Here is a 21,166-nt window from a genome sequence, read left to right on the forward strand (position 1 = left end):
CTATTGGTTCTCAATTATACTTTTCCCATTTATTTATTTACTTATTTATTTATTATATGTAAGTACACTGTAGCTGTCTTCAGACACTCCAGAAGAGAGCATCAGATTTCGTTACGGATGGTTATGAGCCAACATGTGATTGCTGGGATTTGAACTCAGAACCTTTGGAAGAGCAGTTGGCGCTCTTAACCACTGAGCCATCTCACCAGCCCCCTCAATTACATTTTAATGGCTGTTGTCTCACTCCAGGCATTTTCTTCACTCCAGGAAGCACACTTGGAGGCCAGGGAGCAACACCGTGGGAGGAATTACCTTGAGTCCAGGCCATGATGAGTCAGTCACCCCAGTGGATACTGTATGAGTCTCACAGCCCATCTTGATAGAGATGCCACTATGCTACATCTGGTGATGACTGTGGACTGTCCACTCATCAAGCGCCTTGCAGCCCGTTAGCCAGGGACAAGATTTTTACATGCACTCAGTTTTAGAATATTTATTTGATTTATTTACATAATTAGTAAAAAATGTGTTCTTAAAAAATATTTATTACATTTGCTTTAAGAAATAACAGAAAATAAAACTGGCTAGAGTCATGTCTCACACTGTCTGAAAGGCATATCCATCTTTTTAGAGGAGGGTTTTCTGCACTGCCATGATGGAAACCCCTAAGCAGCTGCTGGCTGAGGGTCAGCGCTGCAGACGGAAGTAGGAGCCCTTCTTTTTTTTTTTTTTTTTTGAGACAGGGTTTCTCTGTCCTGGAACTCACTCTGTAGACCAGGCTGGCCTTGAACTCAGAAATCCGCCTCCCAAGTTCTGGGATTAAAGGCGTGCGCCACCACTGCCCTGCTGCAGGAGCCATTCTAAGTTTTCCAGATTTCCTTTGTGATCACTATTTACTTTTTGTTTGTTTGTTTTTTCTTGAGAAAGGGTTTCTCTGTATAGCCCTGGCTGTCCTGGAACTCACTCTGTAGACCAGGCTGGCCACTATTTACTTTTGAGTCCAGTGAAAAGGTTCTGAAAGTAAGAGGCACCCAAAGTAAAATCAGACTGTACCCAAGAAAAGCTACAGGCTCCTATCAAGGAAAAGACCGCCCTGAAAGATGCTGATAGACTAACCAGAAAAGCCACTGCAAGCTAAGATGTGTATAAATGCTCACCTGAAGCTAACACAGTCACTCAACAAAAGCCACGCTGTGATTATAAACCCGTGGATGTTTTGTTATTATTGAAATCAAATCGAGAACTGCGTGTTAAGTGTGCAGTCTCTAATTTCCAGTCTGCTGCATTTGCTCTGACACGGACCATGTGTAATCTCATCACAAACTTCTAAGATTCTGGTTTGTACTTCAGGTGTGCAGCAAAACCTAAAACCACAACTTTAAACCAAGTCCCCCTTCCCTGTTTTAAAGGCAGGAAGCTGATGCTGTACTAGAATCTAAGCACCTACAGGATATGCTGACCCAATTCTATCTCTGAGCTGTAATTAGGATCCTCAGGACTTGTATATGTGTACAAATATTGCAAAGTATTTAAGCTGATTAAAAACTTTACAAAATACAAATCATCCTTTACTACAAAAGTTTTAAATTCCAAACATGAGTCAGCACTTAAAAAAGATCAGAACAGAAGGTCAGAGGCAGGTCTGCATCCCCTCTCTGAGTGATGCACTGTTCATCGCAGCCAGCTTGTATTTAGCTGGGTCTGGTTCTTGATGCTGGTGTCCATTTTGAGCACTTCTCGAATGGCCATGGTGGCGTAAGTAGAAGGAGGAAGAGAAAAGTCCATCTTCAGAGCCCTGTATTTGCCTTCTGCCGGGCAAGAAAGAAGAGTATGGTCAAGACTGACCAAAGATCACGGGGCTTCCCCAAAAGCTACGCCCCTTTCCTTACGATTCCACTCCCCAAGGGTCCTCGGAGGATGAGACCACAAAATGAGAGCACAAGAGTGTATGGACCAGCAGGGTATGGTAGCTGTACTCAGGGACCTGATGACCAGGGCAGGAAGGGCTGGCAAGGGGGCCCATTAAGTAGAAGCAGCTGCACTAAGTCTGGACTTAAATGTGATCCCCAGGACCAAAAGGGTAAAGAGAACCAACCCCTTAGAATCATCCTCTGATCTCCCGTGTGTGCAGTGTGCATGCGCAGACCCATAAGAAAACACTCCCCTAGCACTGACTTACCAGAAGCAAAGACTGGTGGTGGTTTCCCCTCGAGGTTGTCCACATCCGTGTTGAAAAGTGGAATTTTAGGATCATCATATGCAACAACTTCCCTTCAAAACACACAGAGAGAGGTGAGCATGAGTGAGCGGAAGTGAGGGTGAGAAGGGGCACACAGCTCCTCCTCCTCCTCGTCACTGTCCCCATTCGCTGGGCAAGGAAAGCACCCAGGCTGGCTGCAGGCCTCCCCACTGCTGTACAGTAGAGCCCAATGACCCTGGACGATGGGAAGGATGAGGATGGTTCCATAGCACAGCAGGCATCACTTCGCACAGACGGTGGAAGTCACCATGGCCTTCACATTTCCTCCACAGTGGGCACTGCGGCCATCACCCTGTCAGGAGAGACTGCTCTCCAGACTGTGCACAGTAAACTCCAACTCTGATAACTTCATGGCCACAGCCAGGAAAAGAAAGAGAAGCAGGGAAAAGAATTTCCTGGAAATGGTCAACTAGTACAGGATTTCATTTTAAAGTTCAAAAAACTTGAAAAAAACAGAACAAATATCAAAGGCATCTTTTACAATATTTTTTATTTTTTTATTTTTTATTTTTTTTAAAGATTTATTTATTTATTATATGTAAGTACACTGTAGCTGTCCTCAGACACTCCAGAAGAAGGCACTAAATCTCGTTTCGGATGGTTGTGAGCCACCATGTGGTTGCTGGGATTTGAACTCTGGACCTTCGGAAGAGCAGTCGGGTGCTCTTACCCACTGAGCCATCTCACTAGCCCTTACAATATTTTTTAATTCTAATCTTATTTTGTATGTATGAGTGTTTTGCCTGCATGTGTGTCTGTGCACCAGATGTGCAGTGCCCAAGGAGGTCAGAAGAGAGTGTAGATCCCCTGGGACCGAAGTTACAACCATTGTGAGCCGCCATGTGGGTACTGGGAATTGAACCTGGGTCCCTGGAGGAACAGCCAGTATCTTACTGCTGAGACATCTTTCTAGTCCCAGAAGCAAATGGAAGCTTTACAGAGAAAGGCGAGAAAGCTCATTTTCTGTACATCTGTTGAGTAAGTCAGGGATTCCAACAAAACGTAAGAGAAATAACTTTCACTGTATGACTGTAGCCAACTCTAATTCGTTAAGCACTTGAAAAACAAAAACCGGTGGCAGTGGTAACCGTGGTAATAAGGGCAGGCGACAGCTATGGCACATTATACAGTAGGTTCTGAGCACAGAAAGACACACACACAACACAAAACCTTGTGATTCTACAGAACCCCCCAGTGGTGCTTCAGGTCACACTCACCAGCTGACGCTCTGAGGCCTGATGATGATCCTTCGGTAGGCCCCCGATAAGGAGTAATCTCGAATCGTGTGTCTCATGTTGTCAATATCAAGGTTGTCTGCAGCAAGCATTTCCCTGTAGGCCTCGCTGACTAACACAAACACAAACAGTTAACTGGAGCACAGCCTGTCAGCAGGTTTCCTTGAACTAGTGGTCAACTCACGATACTAGAAATACCATTAACAAGTCTAGTCAGACTGCCCCAACCAAGTTAGTTAACCCTAGCGATGTAGTAAAACAGGCCTAGAAGGCGCCTCCAGCTTGACTTCAGTCGCCCTGTGGTTTTTATGTAACCAGCCACAGGGGATTGTGGCATAAAGTTTCCAAGCTAGCTTCACATGGACCTTCTAAGTACAATTTTTTTTTTTTGGTTGTTTGAGACAGGGTTTCTCTGTGTAGCCCTGGCTGTCCTGGAACTCACTTTGTAGACCAGGCTGGTCTAGAACTCAGAAACCTGCCTGCCTCTGCCTCCCAAGTACTGGGATTAAAGGCGTGCACCACCACGCCCGGCCCACTCTAAGTACAATTTATACACAGTGACTCTAAATGTTTAAAAACAGGAGCCCTGGTCACTTCAGCCCACAGGTGTTTTCTAGTATTCCCTTACATTTGTGAGGGACTGTTACCCGAGGCACATATTAGATGGTTCCTCCTACTCCAAGCAGGCTTGTTTCCCTGTACTCCTGTGGCTCTTCTGGAACACGGCAGACTAGCTGGCCTCCACATGTACCCACAAGCACTAGAGCTGTCACGGGTTCCAGTTGACTCTGGTTCCTTCAGCTGTCCCTCCTTTGACATTTTTGGTTTTGTCTGTCCCAGGCTAAGAGGATTCAACAGTAACTTCTGACTCCTTATTTTTGTTGTTGTTTCACAAATTATTTATTTAATTGTTTGAGAGACGGTTTCCCTGTGTAGTACTGGTTATCCTGGAACGAGCTCTGTAGAGCTGACTGGCCTCAAATTTAAGAGCTCCACCTGCCTTGCCTCCCAAGCCATGGACCACCACACCTAGCTCAGAGTGAGTGTGTGTGTGTTTATAAGAGAGGGTCGTTCTGTGTGTGGGCATAGTGCACATGTGGCAGTGGTCCTTTCCTTGACTTCACAAGAGTTCTAGGGACTTAACAGTTACCAAATTTGCTCTGCCACACAGCAAGTGCCTTTACCCATCTTGCTGGCCCTTAATATTTTCTCTTTTGAAGACAAGGTTTCACTATGTATCCCTAGCTAGTCTCTAACTTACACGGACAGGTTGGCCTCAAACTCAGTGATCCTCCTGCCTCTTTTTCTTTTTAGTGATGGCTGACTTAGGGTATTAGCTCGACTAATGGACTATCTATCTATCTATCTATTTATTTTGGTTTTTCAAGACAGGGTTTCTTTGTTTAGCCCTGGCTGTCCTGGGATTAAAGGCGTGAGCCACCACGCCCGGCCCAATCATTTTTATTAACTCAATACCAAGTATTGTCACCTGGGAGAAGGGAACCTTAACTAAGGGATTGTTTTCATCACACTGGCCTGTGGCAAGTCTGAGGTATGTTTTTCCTGACTGCTGTGTTAATGTAGGAAGGTCTGGTGCACCGTGGGTGGGGCTGTCTAAGTAAGGGAGCCGAACAATCCAGTAAGCAGCTTTGCTCTCGCTCCTGCATCTGTCCTTGTTTGCATTCCTGTCTTGACTTCCCTCAATGATCTGAGTGTGGTCAGGTTCTTTTCTCCTGTGGACGTGCCCTGAAGAGAGCAGAAAGACAGAGGAAAGGCCGAGGCACTCCCTAGTCACAGACCTCAGACATTATTTTTCTCCTGCTCCCGGACTTCACAACTTGTACCAGCAGACCCAGGTCTGCACCTGAAGCCCCTGACTTGACAGATCAATGGCGTCTCTGGTTCTTTCTCCAGCACACAGATAGCCCAGGACTTCTCAGTAGCTGTAATCAAGTAAACCCATGTGTCTTACAAATCCCCCTTCTTATCTCTATTTATGCTATCTGTTCCAGGAGGATCTTGACAAAAACAAAGGTTTGCTTTCCCCATTCTTCTTAAAAGCTTGAGGACAATTTTTTTTTTTTATCATTGTTTAAATGAAAAACTCCAAAGAAGGTGAGCTGCAGATCTCAGCAGTTATCCAGGGGGAGGAGAACAGGAAGAGAGAAAGCCATGCCATTTGAGTCAGGCATGGAGGTCAGTCATGTGACAAAAAGGAGGGAGGGTGGCCTTCAGAGACAGAGTAAGGAAGCCCAAAGTACCGGAGAATCCATACTTGTGCTCTGGCCTGCATCAGACAGAAAAAGGAGACAAACACCTCAGAAACAGGCAGAATCAACAGACCCTCACGGCGGCTGTGGCAACCAACAGCCTTAGCATCTTGCACTCTGCTTCTCAGGGAAGCAGACAGTCCCTGTCTACCTTCCTCATCCCCTCTGGCTCCCGTCCACTGCCTTCTCGTCAGCGAACTCAGCCAGTACAAGCACTGGAAACAGAGCCACATGGATGGCGTACTCTATAACCCTGGCTAGAGGAATCCTGAGCCAAGAAGGGCCTCAGTCCCAGTCAGTTCTAACTTACAGGGGAAAATACACTGTCCACTGGCCAGTGCTGGCTGAGAGTAAGTGTTGGGTGTACTTCCAAACCACTCAGAGCTGCCTTTTCCTGCCTCTGAATCCAGAACCACAGAAGTTACAAGTCCTCCCTCTATGCTTCCCCCCAACACCCCCCGGTATCCAGGAAGGTGACAGCAGCGACAAAACATCTGCAGAATGGGACGCAGAGGCAGAGCATCCTAACCTCTCATTTCCTCTTCTCAGACTGGCCTCCAACAGACAGGATGGAGCCATTTTCCAGCCTGAGCACCCAAGATCACAGGCCCATGACGCACAGAGCGGCAGCTTCTAATTTAAAGTAACCCCCGAATACATTCCTTCCTGGAAGACCTTCACCATAAAAAATATATCTGAGCAGTGTGTGTGTGTTTGTTTGTTTTTAAATTTTTAGACAGGGGCTCTCTAGGTTGCCCTGATTGGCCTAGAACTCAATTTATAGGCCAGGCTAGCCTAGAATTCACAGAGAAAATGAGCTAGAAAGAAAGCTTTAAGATTAGGCTTCAAGTACCGATTCCCCCTCTGCTTCAATCTTAGCTGCTGCTGGCTCAGTCACATTACACTTGTCCTAACGAGCTGGCTCAGACACGGAACTTACTTTTATGTTTGGGGTAGATAACATCAAACCCAGGCAAAGGCATCACCACATCGTGGATGGAGTAGCTGTTAACGTCATCTTCCTCAATGTAGGTGGGCGTGGCTGCAAGTCCGCAAGTAAACAGCAGGTTAAGAACGGAGTTTTCACGAGTTCAGGTCCCTAGCAGTCACACACATTTAGGTGAGCTGGAAGCACAGGTGTCCAGCTGCAGAGGCCCAGCTGCCTGCATGTCTCCTTCTTTAATTAGCTGAGGAACCTTGGGCAAGGGGTTAAATCTCATAAAAGTCAGAAGATTTCCCAGCAGTACTGAAACACAGTGATGCAGCACACTGAAGGTGACACACAGTAAATGTGTCATAGTGCACAGGACATTAACACTTCTTTTTTTAAAAAAGTTTCACTTTTTGTGTATGGATATTTTGCTAGCATGTATGTCTGTGCACCGTGTGTGGGCAGAACCTCAGAGGCCAGAATAGGGCACTGGATCCCTTGAAAGTGGAGTTATACCCAGCTGTGAGCCACCATGTGGGTGCTGGGGACTGAACCTGGCTCCTTTGGAAGAACAGCCAGTGTTCTTTATAGCTGAGCCAAGTTCTAGATTCATCCTAGCTTTTTTCTTTTTCTTTTTTTAAAGATTTATTTATTTATTATATGTAAGTATACTGTTAGCTGTCTTAAGACACTCCAGAAGAGGGCGTCAGATCTCGTTACGGATGGTTGTGAGCCACTATGTGGTGGCTGGGATTTGAACTCCGGACCTTTGGAAGAGCAGTCGGTGCTCTTAACTGCTGAGCCATCTCTCCAGCCCCTCATCCTAGCTTTTCTCTTCTCTTCTCCCCCGCCGAGCCCCCCTCATCTTTTCAAGACAGGGCTTCTCCCTGTAGCCCTGGCTGTCCTGGACTTAGCTCTGTAGACCAGGCTGGCCTTGAACTCAGAGATCCTGCCTCTGCCCCCTGAGTGCTGGGTGCCATCATGGCCTGGCAAGCACTTCCTCTGTGAATGCTTTGGCTTACGCTATCAAGCTCACCAGTGCAGTTAGCTCCAGGCTGGTGTCCTGATGGCTCTCTGAAACACCGAGACACATCCGTGAATAGACATATTTTTGAAGACCCAGATTGAATAATGTTTGTAATGGACTTTTAGTCAATACTGGCCCAAAAGTTATTCTGCTATACTTAAGCTGGAGCCCCCAGACTTAGCTGCTTATTCAAAACACTAACATATTTTTTTCACTGATGATACAAACGAGCAGCCTGACCTCATGCGGTCTTTCTATCTCCCAATTACTACACATCTCTTTGTTAACTAGTACCACACTGGATGAAAAACACTGTGATAAAATATCGGAGTCCTAATTAGCTGCACGACAGCAGTGTTCCACGTCATACCTCCTTTGAGAACAAGGTCCCCGGGCACAGGCCTTAGCCCGTACTCCTCAATTCTTCTGCTCACCATGGTGTTCCACACGTAGCTCTGATAACTGTGGATGTACATTAAGCGATTGTTTCTTGGAATCTGCAGAGAATGGAGAAACAGACAAAGGAACAATTCTGAACACTTAAAGTGCTATTTTCCAGACATTTTGCTCATTTCGTGGTAATTCTAACACAAGAAACTCACATTTCATATAACTGATGTGGGGCTGGGAATGTGGCTCAGTGGGAAAGCACTTTAAAGCGTCCTGAATTATACACATATAAGGGCTATGCTTACCAACATGTTCCCCTTTACTGCAACCACACTGGCGATCTGTTAGCGACTTCCTGTCCGACCGCCTATCTTGGGCAGTTGAAAGCTCTAATGAGAACATGACCAAGGAATGACTACAGTAGGGCCAGGCCTGGCTCAGCAGCTAAAGGGACTTGTAGCCAAACCTGACTACCTGAGTCTGATCAGGGACATACTATAAAGCGAGAGTGGACTCTCCGGACCTCCACCCACATGCTTCAGCAAATGCCTGTGCCCTGCATGAGCACAAACGTAAACTACAGCTGTGGAAGAAATGACCACACAGTGGGTTCTGAGGGTCTCAAATCCCACTCGGCTACATTAAGTATTCCCCACAGATACTTTCTTGTGTTTCTAATATCAACAAACACTGTGAGCATTTTCCACATCAATCTGCTCTCAGGTTAAAACTGAAGTATACCCTCATAAATTCCTCTGCAGACTACTAAAGATTCTTCTTTGCTGGTCTTTCAAGATCATTTTAAGATTATGTTTAGAAAGCACTGACCACCTCTGAGTCACCGCCTCACTTCACAAATTGCACTCACTATGCCAAATGCAGAGACTATATTCTTCATTCCATATTTGGAAAGTCCTCGAAGCAGCTGCCCTTCCACACACCTTTTGACGGGCAGCTTTTTGAGAGCAGAGGCTGGGTCTTTGGTCTTGGCCCATTCTTCTCTGCACTTCACCAAGTAACCCTTCTCAGCTGCGGGAGAGAGAAGGCACCATCAAACTTCCCTGCAGAAATCGCCCATCATTTAACATGCTTCCCAGGGAACCTAGAACTGGGAGAATGTTTCCGTGTAACGAAGACGCTCACAGTCACCCTAAAGCGACAACACGCGACCACAGGGAGTGGGCTTCTTCCTCCCCGGCTCCGTTGTCAGCCAGAGACACATCATCACTGCAACTAGCCCAGCAAAGAACAACCGGAAGGAAGTTTCTCCTTTTCTTGCCCCTGTTCTAGCAAGGTTAATGCTTTCTTTAAAAATAAAAACACGCTTTTAGCTTGCAAATGAAGTTACCTAAATCAAGTTTATTATTTAAAAATTTTAAAAACTACCAGTTAAATCCCGCTTTTACAGTGTAGTTTTAGAGATATTTCCTGGAAAATTTTTAATCAACTTTTTAAAAATCCTTAAGGTATGTTGCCAAGATTACATATTTCAGTATAACACTTTTTATCAAAGCAGTCATACATAAAAGTTTCCTATAAGTCAGAGAATTTGAAGTAACCATAGAGAAATTAATTTATTTCAAGTACATTCAACCGTGCATGAATAAAGCTAAGACTAGGATACAGACTTAAAAAAATTCAGTCCCCTATGCAAAACCATGAAAATAAAATATCGGAGAGATGGCTCAGCAGTTAAGAGCACAGACTGCTCTTCCAGAGGTCCTGAGTTCAAATCCCAGCAGCCACATGGTGGTTATCTGTAATGGGATCTGATGCCCTCTTCTGCTGTGTCTGAAGAGAGCAACAGTGTACTGACATACATTAAAGAAATAAGTCTTAAAAAAAATAGCATTAAAATTTTGAATAAGAAAGATCAAGAACTTAAAATAACAACTTGCAGTTACGTTTACTTAAAGTGACTACATGACTATCTAGCTATATACTCTGTGCACTGTATTTTTACACAAATCTTTCTCACCTCCAGAACGGGGTTTCAGTATTAAATCCATGACTTCTGTCCAGGAATTCTGTAGAATTGCTCTAGAATTAGACAGTATTTACATTAGTTAACTTTGCATATAATAAGCTTTATATGCTCCAAGTAACACTTCTTAGTTTATTAAGTTTAAAAGTATGCAGTACAATGATGATACAGATTCAGAGGTCACTACCTACTCTAAAAGGAGTGTGTATTCCTTGGGCAGAGGACCGGATTCCCAGGACCTACCCTCCAATGGGCACACCTGCCTGGAACCCCAGCTCCAGAGGACTTGCTGCCCCCTTCTGGCCTCTATGTGCATTACATTTAATATGCACAAGCCCACAAACACACAGGAAACAGGCATATACATTATTTTATCTGTTCTGCTGAAGACCTGGATTCAGAATGTTTCTGAATGCCTATATATACGGCATCTATATCATCTCCTCCAATGAGCATCAAAGAGGAAGGGAAATGTAGAATGAATGTATAAGCTGGAGAGGGTATGGGAAGGAAGCTAACTTCTGAGCAGGACAGACCGTAGCACTCTTGAACTTGCAGCAGCTGTGTTTATTCATACAAGCTCCTCAGAAAATGGGGCTTGCTGATTCCCCATCATAGGATGGAGTGGGGCTCATGAACACGTTCTTCAGCCATAAGGTACCCATGCTCCTGTAAAGAGCTCTAACTTCAGGGACACATGTAGAACACATGAGAGTAAAAGGAAAGAAAGCTGGGAAAGAGCGGGGGTGGGGTGTATGGGTGGGGGTGGGGGGATTAGAGGGCAGGCGTGAGGACAGAGGGTGTGCAGGACACCACTGAATATGTACACATGAAACAATGAAACCAACCAGAATATGTGACTGACACCGGTGAACAAAAAGCATTGAGAAAGCTAAGGCTTGTCCGTTTGGACAACAATATAGCTTTTCATATATTGCCTTTATATAGTCTGGATACAATTCATCGTCTGTTTAACTATATGCTGGGAAACCCTATGCTGATAACAGTAAGTTCTTTGAAGGCAGGAAATAATTTGACATTGTGAAAACAAATAATTTGAAAATCTGAACTAACTTCTGCAGACCTTTGGGGATATTCTGAAACTTGTGTTTCCGGGTTAAGTCTGCAACACTTTCCTGAGCAAGTATTTACTTGCGAAAAAATTCTTTGGGTACAAAACTATAGGGTGACATGGCTTTGCTCCTGCGAAATTAATTAAAAGTAGTAAAAACAAGCTGATGCCAGCCTTCACTAAATGCTCTGTCCCACAACAGCCAGTGTCTTCATCAAGCTTCTGTGTGTTTCCGGAGACAGTGTGGGTGATTTTCCTTCTTCAGGTGCTAGAGCTCCCGTGTAGGGCCCCTCGTACTCTACGGGAGGGCTCTGCAGGCTCAGCCACGGTCTAGTGGACTCCACTGTGCCTGTCTGGTCTTAAGTTAGAAATATTTTTTTTTTTTAATTTTTAATATTTTTTATTACATATTTTCCTCAATTACATTTCCAATGCTATCCCAAAAGTCCCCCATAGCACCCCCCACGTCCCTACCCACCCATTCCCATTCTTTTGGCCCTGGCATTCCCCTATATTGGGGCATATAAAGTTTGCAAGTCCAATGGGCCTCTCTTTCCAGTGATGGCCGACTAGGCCATCTTTCGATACATATGCAGTTAGAGACAAGAGCTCCGGGGTACTGGTTAGTTCATCATGTTGTTCCAACTATAGGGTTGCAGATCCCTTTAGCTCCTTGGGTACTTTCTCTAGCTTCTCCATTGGGAGCCCTGTGATCCATCCAATAGCTGACTGTGAGCATCCACTCCTGTGTTTGCTAGGCCCCTGCATAGTCTCACAAGAGACAGCTATATTTGGGTCCTTTCAGGAAAATCTTGCTAGGGTATGCAATGGTGTCAGCGTTTAGAAGCTGATTATGGGATGGATCCCTGGATACGGCAGTCTCTAGATGGTCCATCCTTTCATCACAGCTCCAAACTTTGTCTAAGTTAGAAATATTTCTATTTCTCCTTTTACAACATTGCTTGAGAGAGGTGTCACGGCAGACTGAGTTAACCCTTGGTCCTTGTAAAATCACACAAGCAAATACAACCTGATGGTGGGAAACTGAACTAGAGAAAACTGTTTCTACGGCTGTCCAGCCAGTATGCTAGTTCAGCCCTTCTGAGGCGCAGCCTCCGCCTGCCAGTGCTGAGACAGAACCAGGAAGACATGTTCTCAGACGGCACGCGGTGTGGACTCCAGCGTGCCAGCTCCTAGGAGGAAGTTACTTTATGCAATGCAATCTCTGCTGGACAGTGGGATTCCCGCTGGACGATTATGAAACCAAGGATTTACTGATGAGATTTCTACTCTACTTTACCCTGGAGGGCTTTCCTATTATCTAGATGTGAACCAAGCTCTTATGTTCCACATTAGATCTTCTACAGTTTTCTTGAAAGGGTGGGGGAGGGCAGATGGGAGGTGAATAATGGTGACCCACGTGTTAAGAGAGATCACAGTGCCTTGGGTTTGCATACTCTGGATTTGTGTTACCCTGGTTTTTACTGGTGTCCACTTACCTGTTAAAAAGTAACAGAGAAGCCAGGAGTGGTGGTGCACACCTTTAGTCCCAGCACTCGGGAGGCAGAGACATGCAGATCTCTGAGTTCGAGGCCAGCCTGGTCTACAGAGTGAGTTCCAGGACAGCCAGGGCTACACAGAGAAACCCTGTCTTAAATTCCAAAACCTAAGAGATTCCCCCTTGGACGGACTGTTAATAGTGGGAAGAAAAATATAAATTTAGGTCCCATCTTTTTCCTTTGTGTGTGTGAGTGTGTGCATTACACACGAGCCTCAAGTGATCCAGGGATGCACTTGTATCCATTTTCCCAGCACTGGGTCATAAAAGTGTTCTATCACACCTGGCTTTTCTGTAGGTACAGGGATCTGGAGCTAGGTGCTCCAGTATGTAGCTCAGCTAAACAGTGAGACAATGTCTCAGAAAACAAGACAAAATAAAACAAAACAAACAAAAAACTAAAACAAACAAACAGCACAAAAAACCTAAATAAAAAAGATACAAAGGTAAACGTTAGAAGACTGAATACAAACCTTCCAACCTGGTAAGTTGGAACAGCCGTGGTCCCGAACCTTTGCATGCCATAGTAGTTAATGAAGCCGGTCTCCCTCAGAGACTGCATGGCTTGCTGGACTTGCTCATCAGTTCCTGTTATATTCCTGCAGGGACCCAAATTATCACAAAAAACAAGAAAAAAAACCATGGACAGCCAAATACATTTTATTGTGCACATAAGGGCAGCTTCTACACCTGACAGCTCTAGAACAACAAGAAGCAAATTCACCCAAGAGGAGTAGACGGCAGGAAATAACCAAACTCAGGGCTGAAATCAACCAAGTGGAAACAAAAAGAACTATTCAAAGAATCAACCAAACCAGGAGCTGGTTCTTAGAGAAAATCAACAAGATAGATAAATCCTTATCCAGACTAACCAGAGGACACAGAGACAATATCCAAATTAACAAAGTCAGAAATGAAAAGGGAGACATAACAACGAAATACATCTTAAAATAATTATTCTGTTTGCTGAATATTAACTGTTGAAAATATTAAAATCATGTTCTACAAATACCATGGAAATATTATGAATAATCTCTCTCACTGTGCTTGAAATTAGCATTTTCTTAATGTTTAACTTCAAAGAGATTTTGCTATTTTGAAATTTTAAAAATATACTTACTGATAAAATAATTTCCTAGAAACACTGATAATCTTTAAGTAAACTGATTGTTAGACAATGTACACAGATATATAATGCATTTTAAATACTCTCTCACTATGTCAGGTGGTATCATATAAGGGCTTCTGAACATATTTCTTTTGTTTTTTTTTTTTTTTGAGACAGGGTTTCTCTGTATAGCCCTGGCTGTCCTGGAACTCACTTTGTAGACCAGGCTGGCCTCGAACTCAGAAATCCGCCTGCCTCTGCCTCCCAAGTGCTGGGATTAAAGGTGTGCGCCACCACCACCCGGCCTGAACATATTTCTTAATGATCCGTTTTTAATATTTCATGCTCTTTTACTATGCTTAACTCACCAAGAATATTTTGTATGTTTTGAAACAATTTAGTATTCAACATTAGATATAGGATCCTCAGTTACAGATAGTATTAAATATTCATTAATGATATCTTAGGGTATGAAAGGTTTATATATATATATATACACATATATATATGTGTATATATATATATAGGTTGAAACATTTTTATTATTTAATTCTTAAAATACTCAATATTATTAATATGTTTGATGTATAGAATGCATTTATGAGGACAATCTTTTGTTTTGTTTTGGTTTTTTCGAGACAGGGCTTCTCTGTGTAGCTCTGGCTGTCCTGGAACTCACTCTGTAGACCAGGCTGGCCTCGAACTCAGAAATCTGTCTGCCTCTACCTCCCGAGTACTGGGATTAAAGGCGTGCACCCGGCGTAATAACTCTAACTCTCTGTTTTAAGATTTATTTATTTATTATCTGTAAGTATACTGCTGTCTTCAGACACTCCAGAAGAGGCCATCAGATCTTGTTACGAATGGTTGTGAGCCACCATATGGTTGCTGGGATTTGAACTCTGGACCTTCAGAAGAGCAGTCGGTGCTCTTAACCACTGAGCCATCTCACTAGCTATTCCATCTTTTCTTTCTTTTCTTTTTTTTTTCTTCATTTTTTTTTAATTAGGTATTTTCCTCATTTACATTTCAAATGCTATCCCAAAAGTCTCCTGGGCCCTCCCCCCCTATTCCATCTTTTCTTATTTCCCTCCCAAGGACATGGTTTTTATGCGATTATATAAATTTACCATTTTTGAGACAGGGTGTCTCTGTGTAGCCCTGGCTGTATTGGAATTTGCTTTTGTATACCAGGCTGGCCTCAAACTCAGTGGTTGCACTGCCTGTGTGCTTTAATCCTTACTGCTGGGATAAAGGTGTGCACCTCCGTCCTCCAGCTTGTTTTCATCAGTACCAATTATCAGAGCATGAAGCCCATGTGCAATGTGGTGCAGCATCTACCACTGTGCTGTTCCCAAACTCCTTCCCTGTGTCCAGATCCATTCATCCATTCACTCCCTCATTCTGCACACTCTTGCCCTGGCCAGCCTGCACTCCATGTAGACCAGGTTGACCTTGAAGCAGTGTGATCGCCTGCCTCTGCCTCCTGAGTGCTGGAATTACATGCATATGCAACCATGCCTATCACAAACTGAAACGTCCACCAAAGCAAGCTCTAATCTTCCTATGAATGTGTCCATTTTAGGCACCTCATACAAACCAAAGCACACTTTTTTAAAGATTTATTTATTTTATGTATATGAGTAAATTATAGCTGTCTTTAGACACACCAGAAGAGGGCGTCAGATCTCATTATGGGTGGCTGTGAGCCACCATGTGGTTGCTGGGATTTGAACTCAGGACCATTGGATGAGCAGTCAGTGCTCTTAACCTCTGAGCCATCTCTCCAGCCCCTAATAGTAGGCTCTTTATCTTTCAGTCTGTATCTGAAGGACACAGTGTTTCTGAGGGCTATGGGAATCTTTTCAGGGAGGGACAAAGACCATTTATCAGGAAAAATACTACACAGTATCTATTCCTCATGCCTTGCTCTCCTAGCCTTTCTATCTGACCCAGGTACCCTGTACCCAACTGGGACATGTGCAGACAGACTCCTGGAGCCCTGCTACCAGCCCCGGCTCTGCACCCTCCACCCCTGCCACCCCTGCCCAGCCCCAGCCCAGGCTCTCAGGCTCTGCACCCCCCCCAAGCCCCAGCCAGGCTCTGTACCCCCCACCCCCAGCCCCAGCTCTGCACTACCCCCACCCCACCTCCCTTCACTGCACTCGCACTGTGGCACTTTACCTGAGAACAACAGTGAAGTGGTTTCCTTGGAGGGCTCCTAACTTCAGAGGGGTTTTCTGATAGCTGAAATTCCCGAGCTTCAAGTTCATCAGGCACTTATTGAGGTGGGCAAGTCTTTGTGCACTTATTCTTTAAAGAAAAAAAGGAGCAGAGGAAGGACCGTGAGTCCCGACAGAAGACAAGGGCACGCCAGGGCTGTGACTGCACGGAGGCTGCAGCAGGTAGCTAGATGCAGTTCTCCTTTCCCCCTGGATTATTCATTCCTGTGCATAACAGTACTAGAATGGTGGGACTTTACCACCAAGGAGAACAAGAGAGCGGCGGTGTCTACTCGGTGTCTACCCTCCGTGGGCAGGAGGTGGCAAAGCTGCTTATGCTTGCTGGCAGACAGCAATCCACATAACTGCAAAGAATGGTCTCTAACACCTAAGAAGATTTGCCACAATTGGGCCAGTAAGAAAAATACTGCAAACTCTGGACCACAACACAACCTTGGAAACACAAAAACACAGAGAAGAAAGACACTTCATTGGTTCATCCCTGGAAAAGGCCCAGACCCCTGCATTTCCTCATTCCCTTAAAAGCACACTGAAGATGTGTGGAGCTAGATTCAGAACCCTGTACCCTGCTGTTTCATAGACGTGTTTCCCATGCTGTTGGAACTGTCTCATTAGAAAGTCTTTTGCCTTCCTCGACAGGAAATCTGTGCAGAAATGCAAACACAAGATGGAAAAGTCTGTTCTTTCTTTACTCCATAACCCTCCCCACTCAGTGCTGTTGTTAACAGTTTTTTCTTTGAAAGACTGAATTTTTATTTATGTGTGTGCACGCGTATGCATGCGTATGTGCGTGCGTGCGTGTGTGTGTGTATACACATGAATAATTACAGGTGTGTGTGTGTGTGTGTGTGTGTGTGTGTATACACATGAATAATTACAGGTCTTTCCAGAGGTCAGCCGTTGGCTATCCCTAGAGCCAGAGTTACAGGAGGCCATAGCTGCCTAGTGTGGTGCTAGGAACCAAACTCAGGTCCACTAGAAGAGCAGCAGACATAAATAACAAAAGAGGTTTATCTCAGAGGGCTTCATGTTCTTGATATATAAAAATTTTGAAAATGCTAAACTTTGTATTTTTATTTTAAAAATATATATAATCGAGGCTGAGGAGATGCTCAGTGGTTGAGAGAACTTGTTGTTCTTACAGAGGACCTGGGTTTGATTCCCAGCACCTACACGCAACTCTAGTTCCAGACCCAACATCCTCCTCTGACATCCACAGGCACCACGCCTGAGCATATGGTATACACACAGGCAAAACACTCACACTTAGATCAACAACACAAAAAAGGCAAGGCCAAAAGCCCCTGCGCGGGCTATAGGGAGGTCTTCCTGGTCAGCCGCAGGTCAGCCAAGTGAGATCCTGCCTAAAGACAGACAAACAGCACCCAAAACCTCAAAATACAATACACAGATGAAAGGTGTCAGCCATTGCTTTCCTGCCCCATGCCTGTCACTTGACATCACCACCCCAAAGGCTTCCATTCATGTCTTTGGATTAACCTGAATACAAATGGAATCCTTAGATCCATCTAGGCTCTAAGAATCCAATTTTATTTATCTATTAGTTGTCTTTAAGATTCTCTGATTTGTATCACGGACTAATTGTTTCCTATTTTCAATGATTAGAAACAATGCAACACACATACCATGGTGCCCAAGAGCATAGTGTTAATTTTTCCATGTCCATGTCTCCTCTGAAGTGACAGCTACTCTGTCAAGCAGCAGAGACAAGGAGGTGAGCCTGGCTTGAGTCTGTCAGTGGCTTCCAGTGTAGTTATGTCTGTGCACACTCGCGTACACCTTATGTTTCCGTGTGAGGACATTTGTGTATATGTGTTTATGAACAGAGGACTGTGGAAGCACTGGGGATGTGGCTTCGCCCCCACGCATCTGTTCTTGGACCGGTTCAACAGGCCTCTCCAGTTCTAACACAAGGGGGAACTAATGGGGCCACTCTGCTCTACTCCTTGGCCAAAGTAAATACATTAAAAAAGAAAATGAAACTACGTACATTTTAGAATTCACCTTCACAGGGCTTAAGAGTACTTGCTGGATCTCAGGCACCCACACCAGGCTACTGACAAACACCCGTGACTCTAGCCCTAGAGGATGTGATGCCCTCTTCTGGCCGCTGAAGGTACCCCACACAGGGCACACAGGCAAATTAAAAATAAAGCTTGAAAAATTCCCCTGGAGGTGGAGAGATGGCCAATGGCTAAGAACACTTGTTGCTCTTGCAGGAGACCCAGGTTTGATTCTCAGCACCCACACAGTGGCTCACAACCATCTGTACTTCATTTCCAGATGTGACCCTATTCTGACTTCCATGGGCACCAGGCATACAGTGCACATACGTAGAAGTTAATAAACTGTTCACACACATACAAATAACATACATCTTTAAAAAAAATCATCTATCTAATATCCGAGCTACTAGAATTTATGTTACCTCAGTGCTAGGAATTGAGCATTGGGCTTCATACATGCTAGGCAAACATTCTATCCTTAAACTCTCAGCTCTCCTGGAATTCTAGCAAAAATGCCACACACACACACTCATATGTACTAGGCACCAGCCCGTTTGTTTCCTTGCTTGCTATGTAAGGAAGCTCCTTAGTGCTCCACCTCCCTTTCTCACTTTTGGTCACTGTCAGGTATTCAGCCTTACTAAGTTACAAAAACAAAAAAAAAGTTGCTGCATTAATATCAAACGTAGGAAGATGGCCATCCAAGTCAGGAAATGGGTGAAACTGGAACACCCAGTTTCTCTCTGCTCCGTGAAGCAGTTGGGCCTCACACAAACCAGGGCGAGCTTGAGCAGGTGTGTTCCAGGCCCTTGAATCAAGATGTGCATGCAGGGAGGATGCTCAAAATGGACAAGGACCCACAAAAGCAGGGGATCAGCATAAACAGAGTGCGGACCAACTGATGAAGCTCTGTAGTCAGCAGACACTGCTGGAGAAAGGACGGGGTTTCAGAGCAGAAACAGAAAAAAACAGATAAAATAAAGCTAAGCAAAAGCAAAAGACAGAGGCCAAAAAGAACCAAGTTATCAGCCTGGCTGCCCCGTGACCCTGGATGACGGCTTCTTACGAGTGCCAGGACAGAGCCTAATGGCTGACTTTTTCTTCTTTCTTTTGTAACACAGGGTCTCACTATACATACAGCCTTGCTGGTCTAGAACTCACTACACAGACCAGGCTGGTCTCAGAGATCTGCCTGCCTCTGCCTCCTGAGAGTGTGTGTTTAAAGGTGAGTGCCCAGCTTTGTCCTTTTTAAAAAACATTAAACTGCCTGTTTGCTGTTTTCAGCATGGACTCACAATGTGTGTGGTGTGTCTCCACCACCTGAGGAAGAAATCCCAGCCAGGCAGCATCTGCTCCACAGTCTCTAACGGTCCCTGCAGCCCCTGTGACCGGCAATTTGCTTTTTATGTACACACTTCCCCATTTTGGACATTTCATGTAAATGGAAAAGAAGTCAATGTTTTTTCTTTTTTAAATGTCTGACTTGGTGTAATTTTTTGCTGTTTTTAAATGTCAAGGTCATCCTGTGTAGCCCAGGCTGGCTTCAAACATGCGATTTCCCAGCTTCACTCTGTAGAATGGCAGAATTACTGGCCTGTGACAACATCCCCAACAATGCAACAATCTTAAGCTTATTACAATGTAGGATATACTGGTATCTCACTTTTTTTAAAAGCTGAATAACATCCTCTTCCCCAATACATAATGGACAGCCACCTCTGCATCCATGTGAGCAGCACAGCCCAGAGCTGTTTAGTTCTTAAAGGGAAAGGCGCTCATTGTTAACACTGTCCACCCACTCTGGGGAATTCACGTGTGACAAGCCAGTTTTTAAGTAGTAAGGGCCAACAAACCAACCTGCCACACAGAAGCCTTTAGTAAAACAGAGACATACTGGCCCAAGCTCAGACAGGAACTGGCAGGAAACGAAGCAAGTCGCTCGAGTAAGGCAGTTTGAGATTACGAAGTAGATCAAAGCTGCAAGAGTCTGGAAAGCGAAGTTGCTTTTCCCAGGACTGATCAGCCCGGCAATAATTAGAATCCCTGTGTGGCAGCATAGGTCTATTCTCCTCACCAGTCCTCAGGGGAAAGGCCAACTCACCCACCACGTGGATCCCTCAAGCAAACGCAGGCTGCAGCCTTTATCCTCGAGATAAGTGCAATGTGCTTTCAAGAGGCCAGCATTTAGACTGCAGCTCCTCCCAAAATCAACAGGAAAATGAAAACAGGCTCCGTGGGGACAGAGCAATACACTGATCAAGCCTGACACCTGCTGGCTGAGGAAGACAGCCCAGTGCCTCAGTTTAAAATTTTTTATTTATTTACTTTTTCTCAAGACAAGGTTTCTTTGTGTATCCCTGGCTGTACTGGAACTTGCTCTGTGGACCAGGCTGGCCTTGAATTTTTATAGAGATCTGCCTGCCTCTGCCTCCCAGGTGCTGGGATTAAAGGCACCTTGTTTTTAAGTTATTATATTTTTAATCCCCAAATTAGCAACTCAACTCCTCTCCTCAGGGTGCCCCCCCCTCCCCCCCCCCCCCGTTCCAAACAAAGCAGCATCTTCATGTTTACCCAGTGATGTGATGGAGGGGGTTGCTATGACAACATGCCACTGCCTCAGGTCAAGGAAGAAAAGGACTAGAGTACACAGCAGGGTGTACACACCCTCCCTCTAGCCCTCCCTCAACCACCTTCTTTCCTTGCCTGCCTTTCTTCGTCCTTCCCCTCTTTAATCCTTTAATCGTCTGAATCCACTCTTACTGTTTTCCATCTTTCCCTCTTTAGTTTTGCATACAGTGACCAAGTTTCCTTATGTCGGTTTTATACATGGGTGTCATTTCACGCCTTCTACCCTGCTGCCTACCCAACTCTTGTTGAGATTCCAAACCTTCTTAACATCGTCTCCATCTCTACATTTTTGCCACACATATGCCTACATTCTCTTTTTTCTCCTGTCTTTCCTCTTGAGATGTCTTCCTCCCCTCCCATGACAATCTCCCCCACCCCCCCCCCCCCAACACACACAGAAACAACTTAAAACTGCGTATAGCAAGGGGATATT

The 21,166-nt window shown here is 44.8% G+C and overlaps 1 protein-coding gene across 2 annotated transcripts in view; it reads right to left on the reverse strand.

Moving 5' to 3' along the window:
- Positions 1-715: 715 nt before the first annotated feature.
- Positions 716-21,166, reverse strand: part of Pus7 (pseudouridine synthase 7) — a 43,181-nt gene continuing 22,730 nt past the window's right edge. For both annotated transcript variants that reach the window (XM_021162744.3, XM_021162743.2), the window contains 9 exons: positions 16,020-16,148; positions 13,201-13,326; positions 10,092-10,153; positions 8,982-9,142; positions 8,094-8,220; positions 6,706-6,807; positions 3,478-3,607; positions 2,180-2,271; positions 716-1,808 (listed from right to left, as the gene is read on the reverse strand). In XM_021162744.3, coding sequence (XP_021018403.1) covers positions 1,672-1,808; positions 2,180-2,271; positions 3,478-3,607; positions 6,706-6,807; positions 8,094-8,220; positions 8,982-9,142; positions 10,092-10,153; positions 13,201-13,326; positions 16,020-16,148 — 1,066 coding nt within the window. In that variant the 3' untranslated portion in view covers positions 716-1,671. The remainder of the gene's footprint in view (positions 1,809-2,179; positions 2,272-3,477; positions 3,608-6,705; positions 6,808-8,093; positions 8,221-8,981; positions 9,143-10,091; positions 10,154-13,200; positions 13,327-16,019; positions 16,149-21,166) is intronic.

The sequence above is a fragment of the Mus caroli genome, unplaced genomic scaffold (genome assembly GCF_978045245.1).
Source record: "Mus caroli unplaced genomic scaffold, Mus_caroli_1 scaffold_4, whole genome shotgun sequence".
In the NCBI taxonomy this organism is placed as follows: Eukaryota; Metazoa; Chordata; class Mammalia; order Rodentia; family Muridae; genus Mus; species Mus caroli.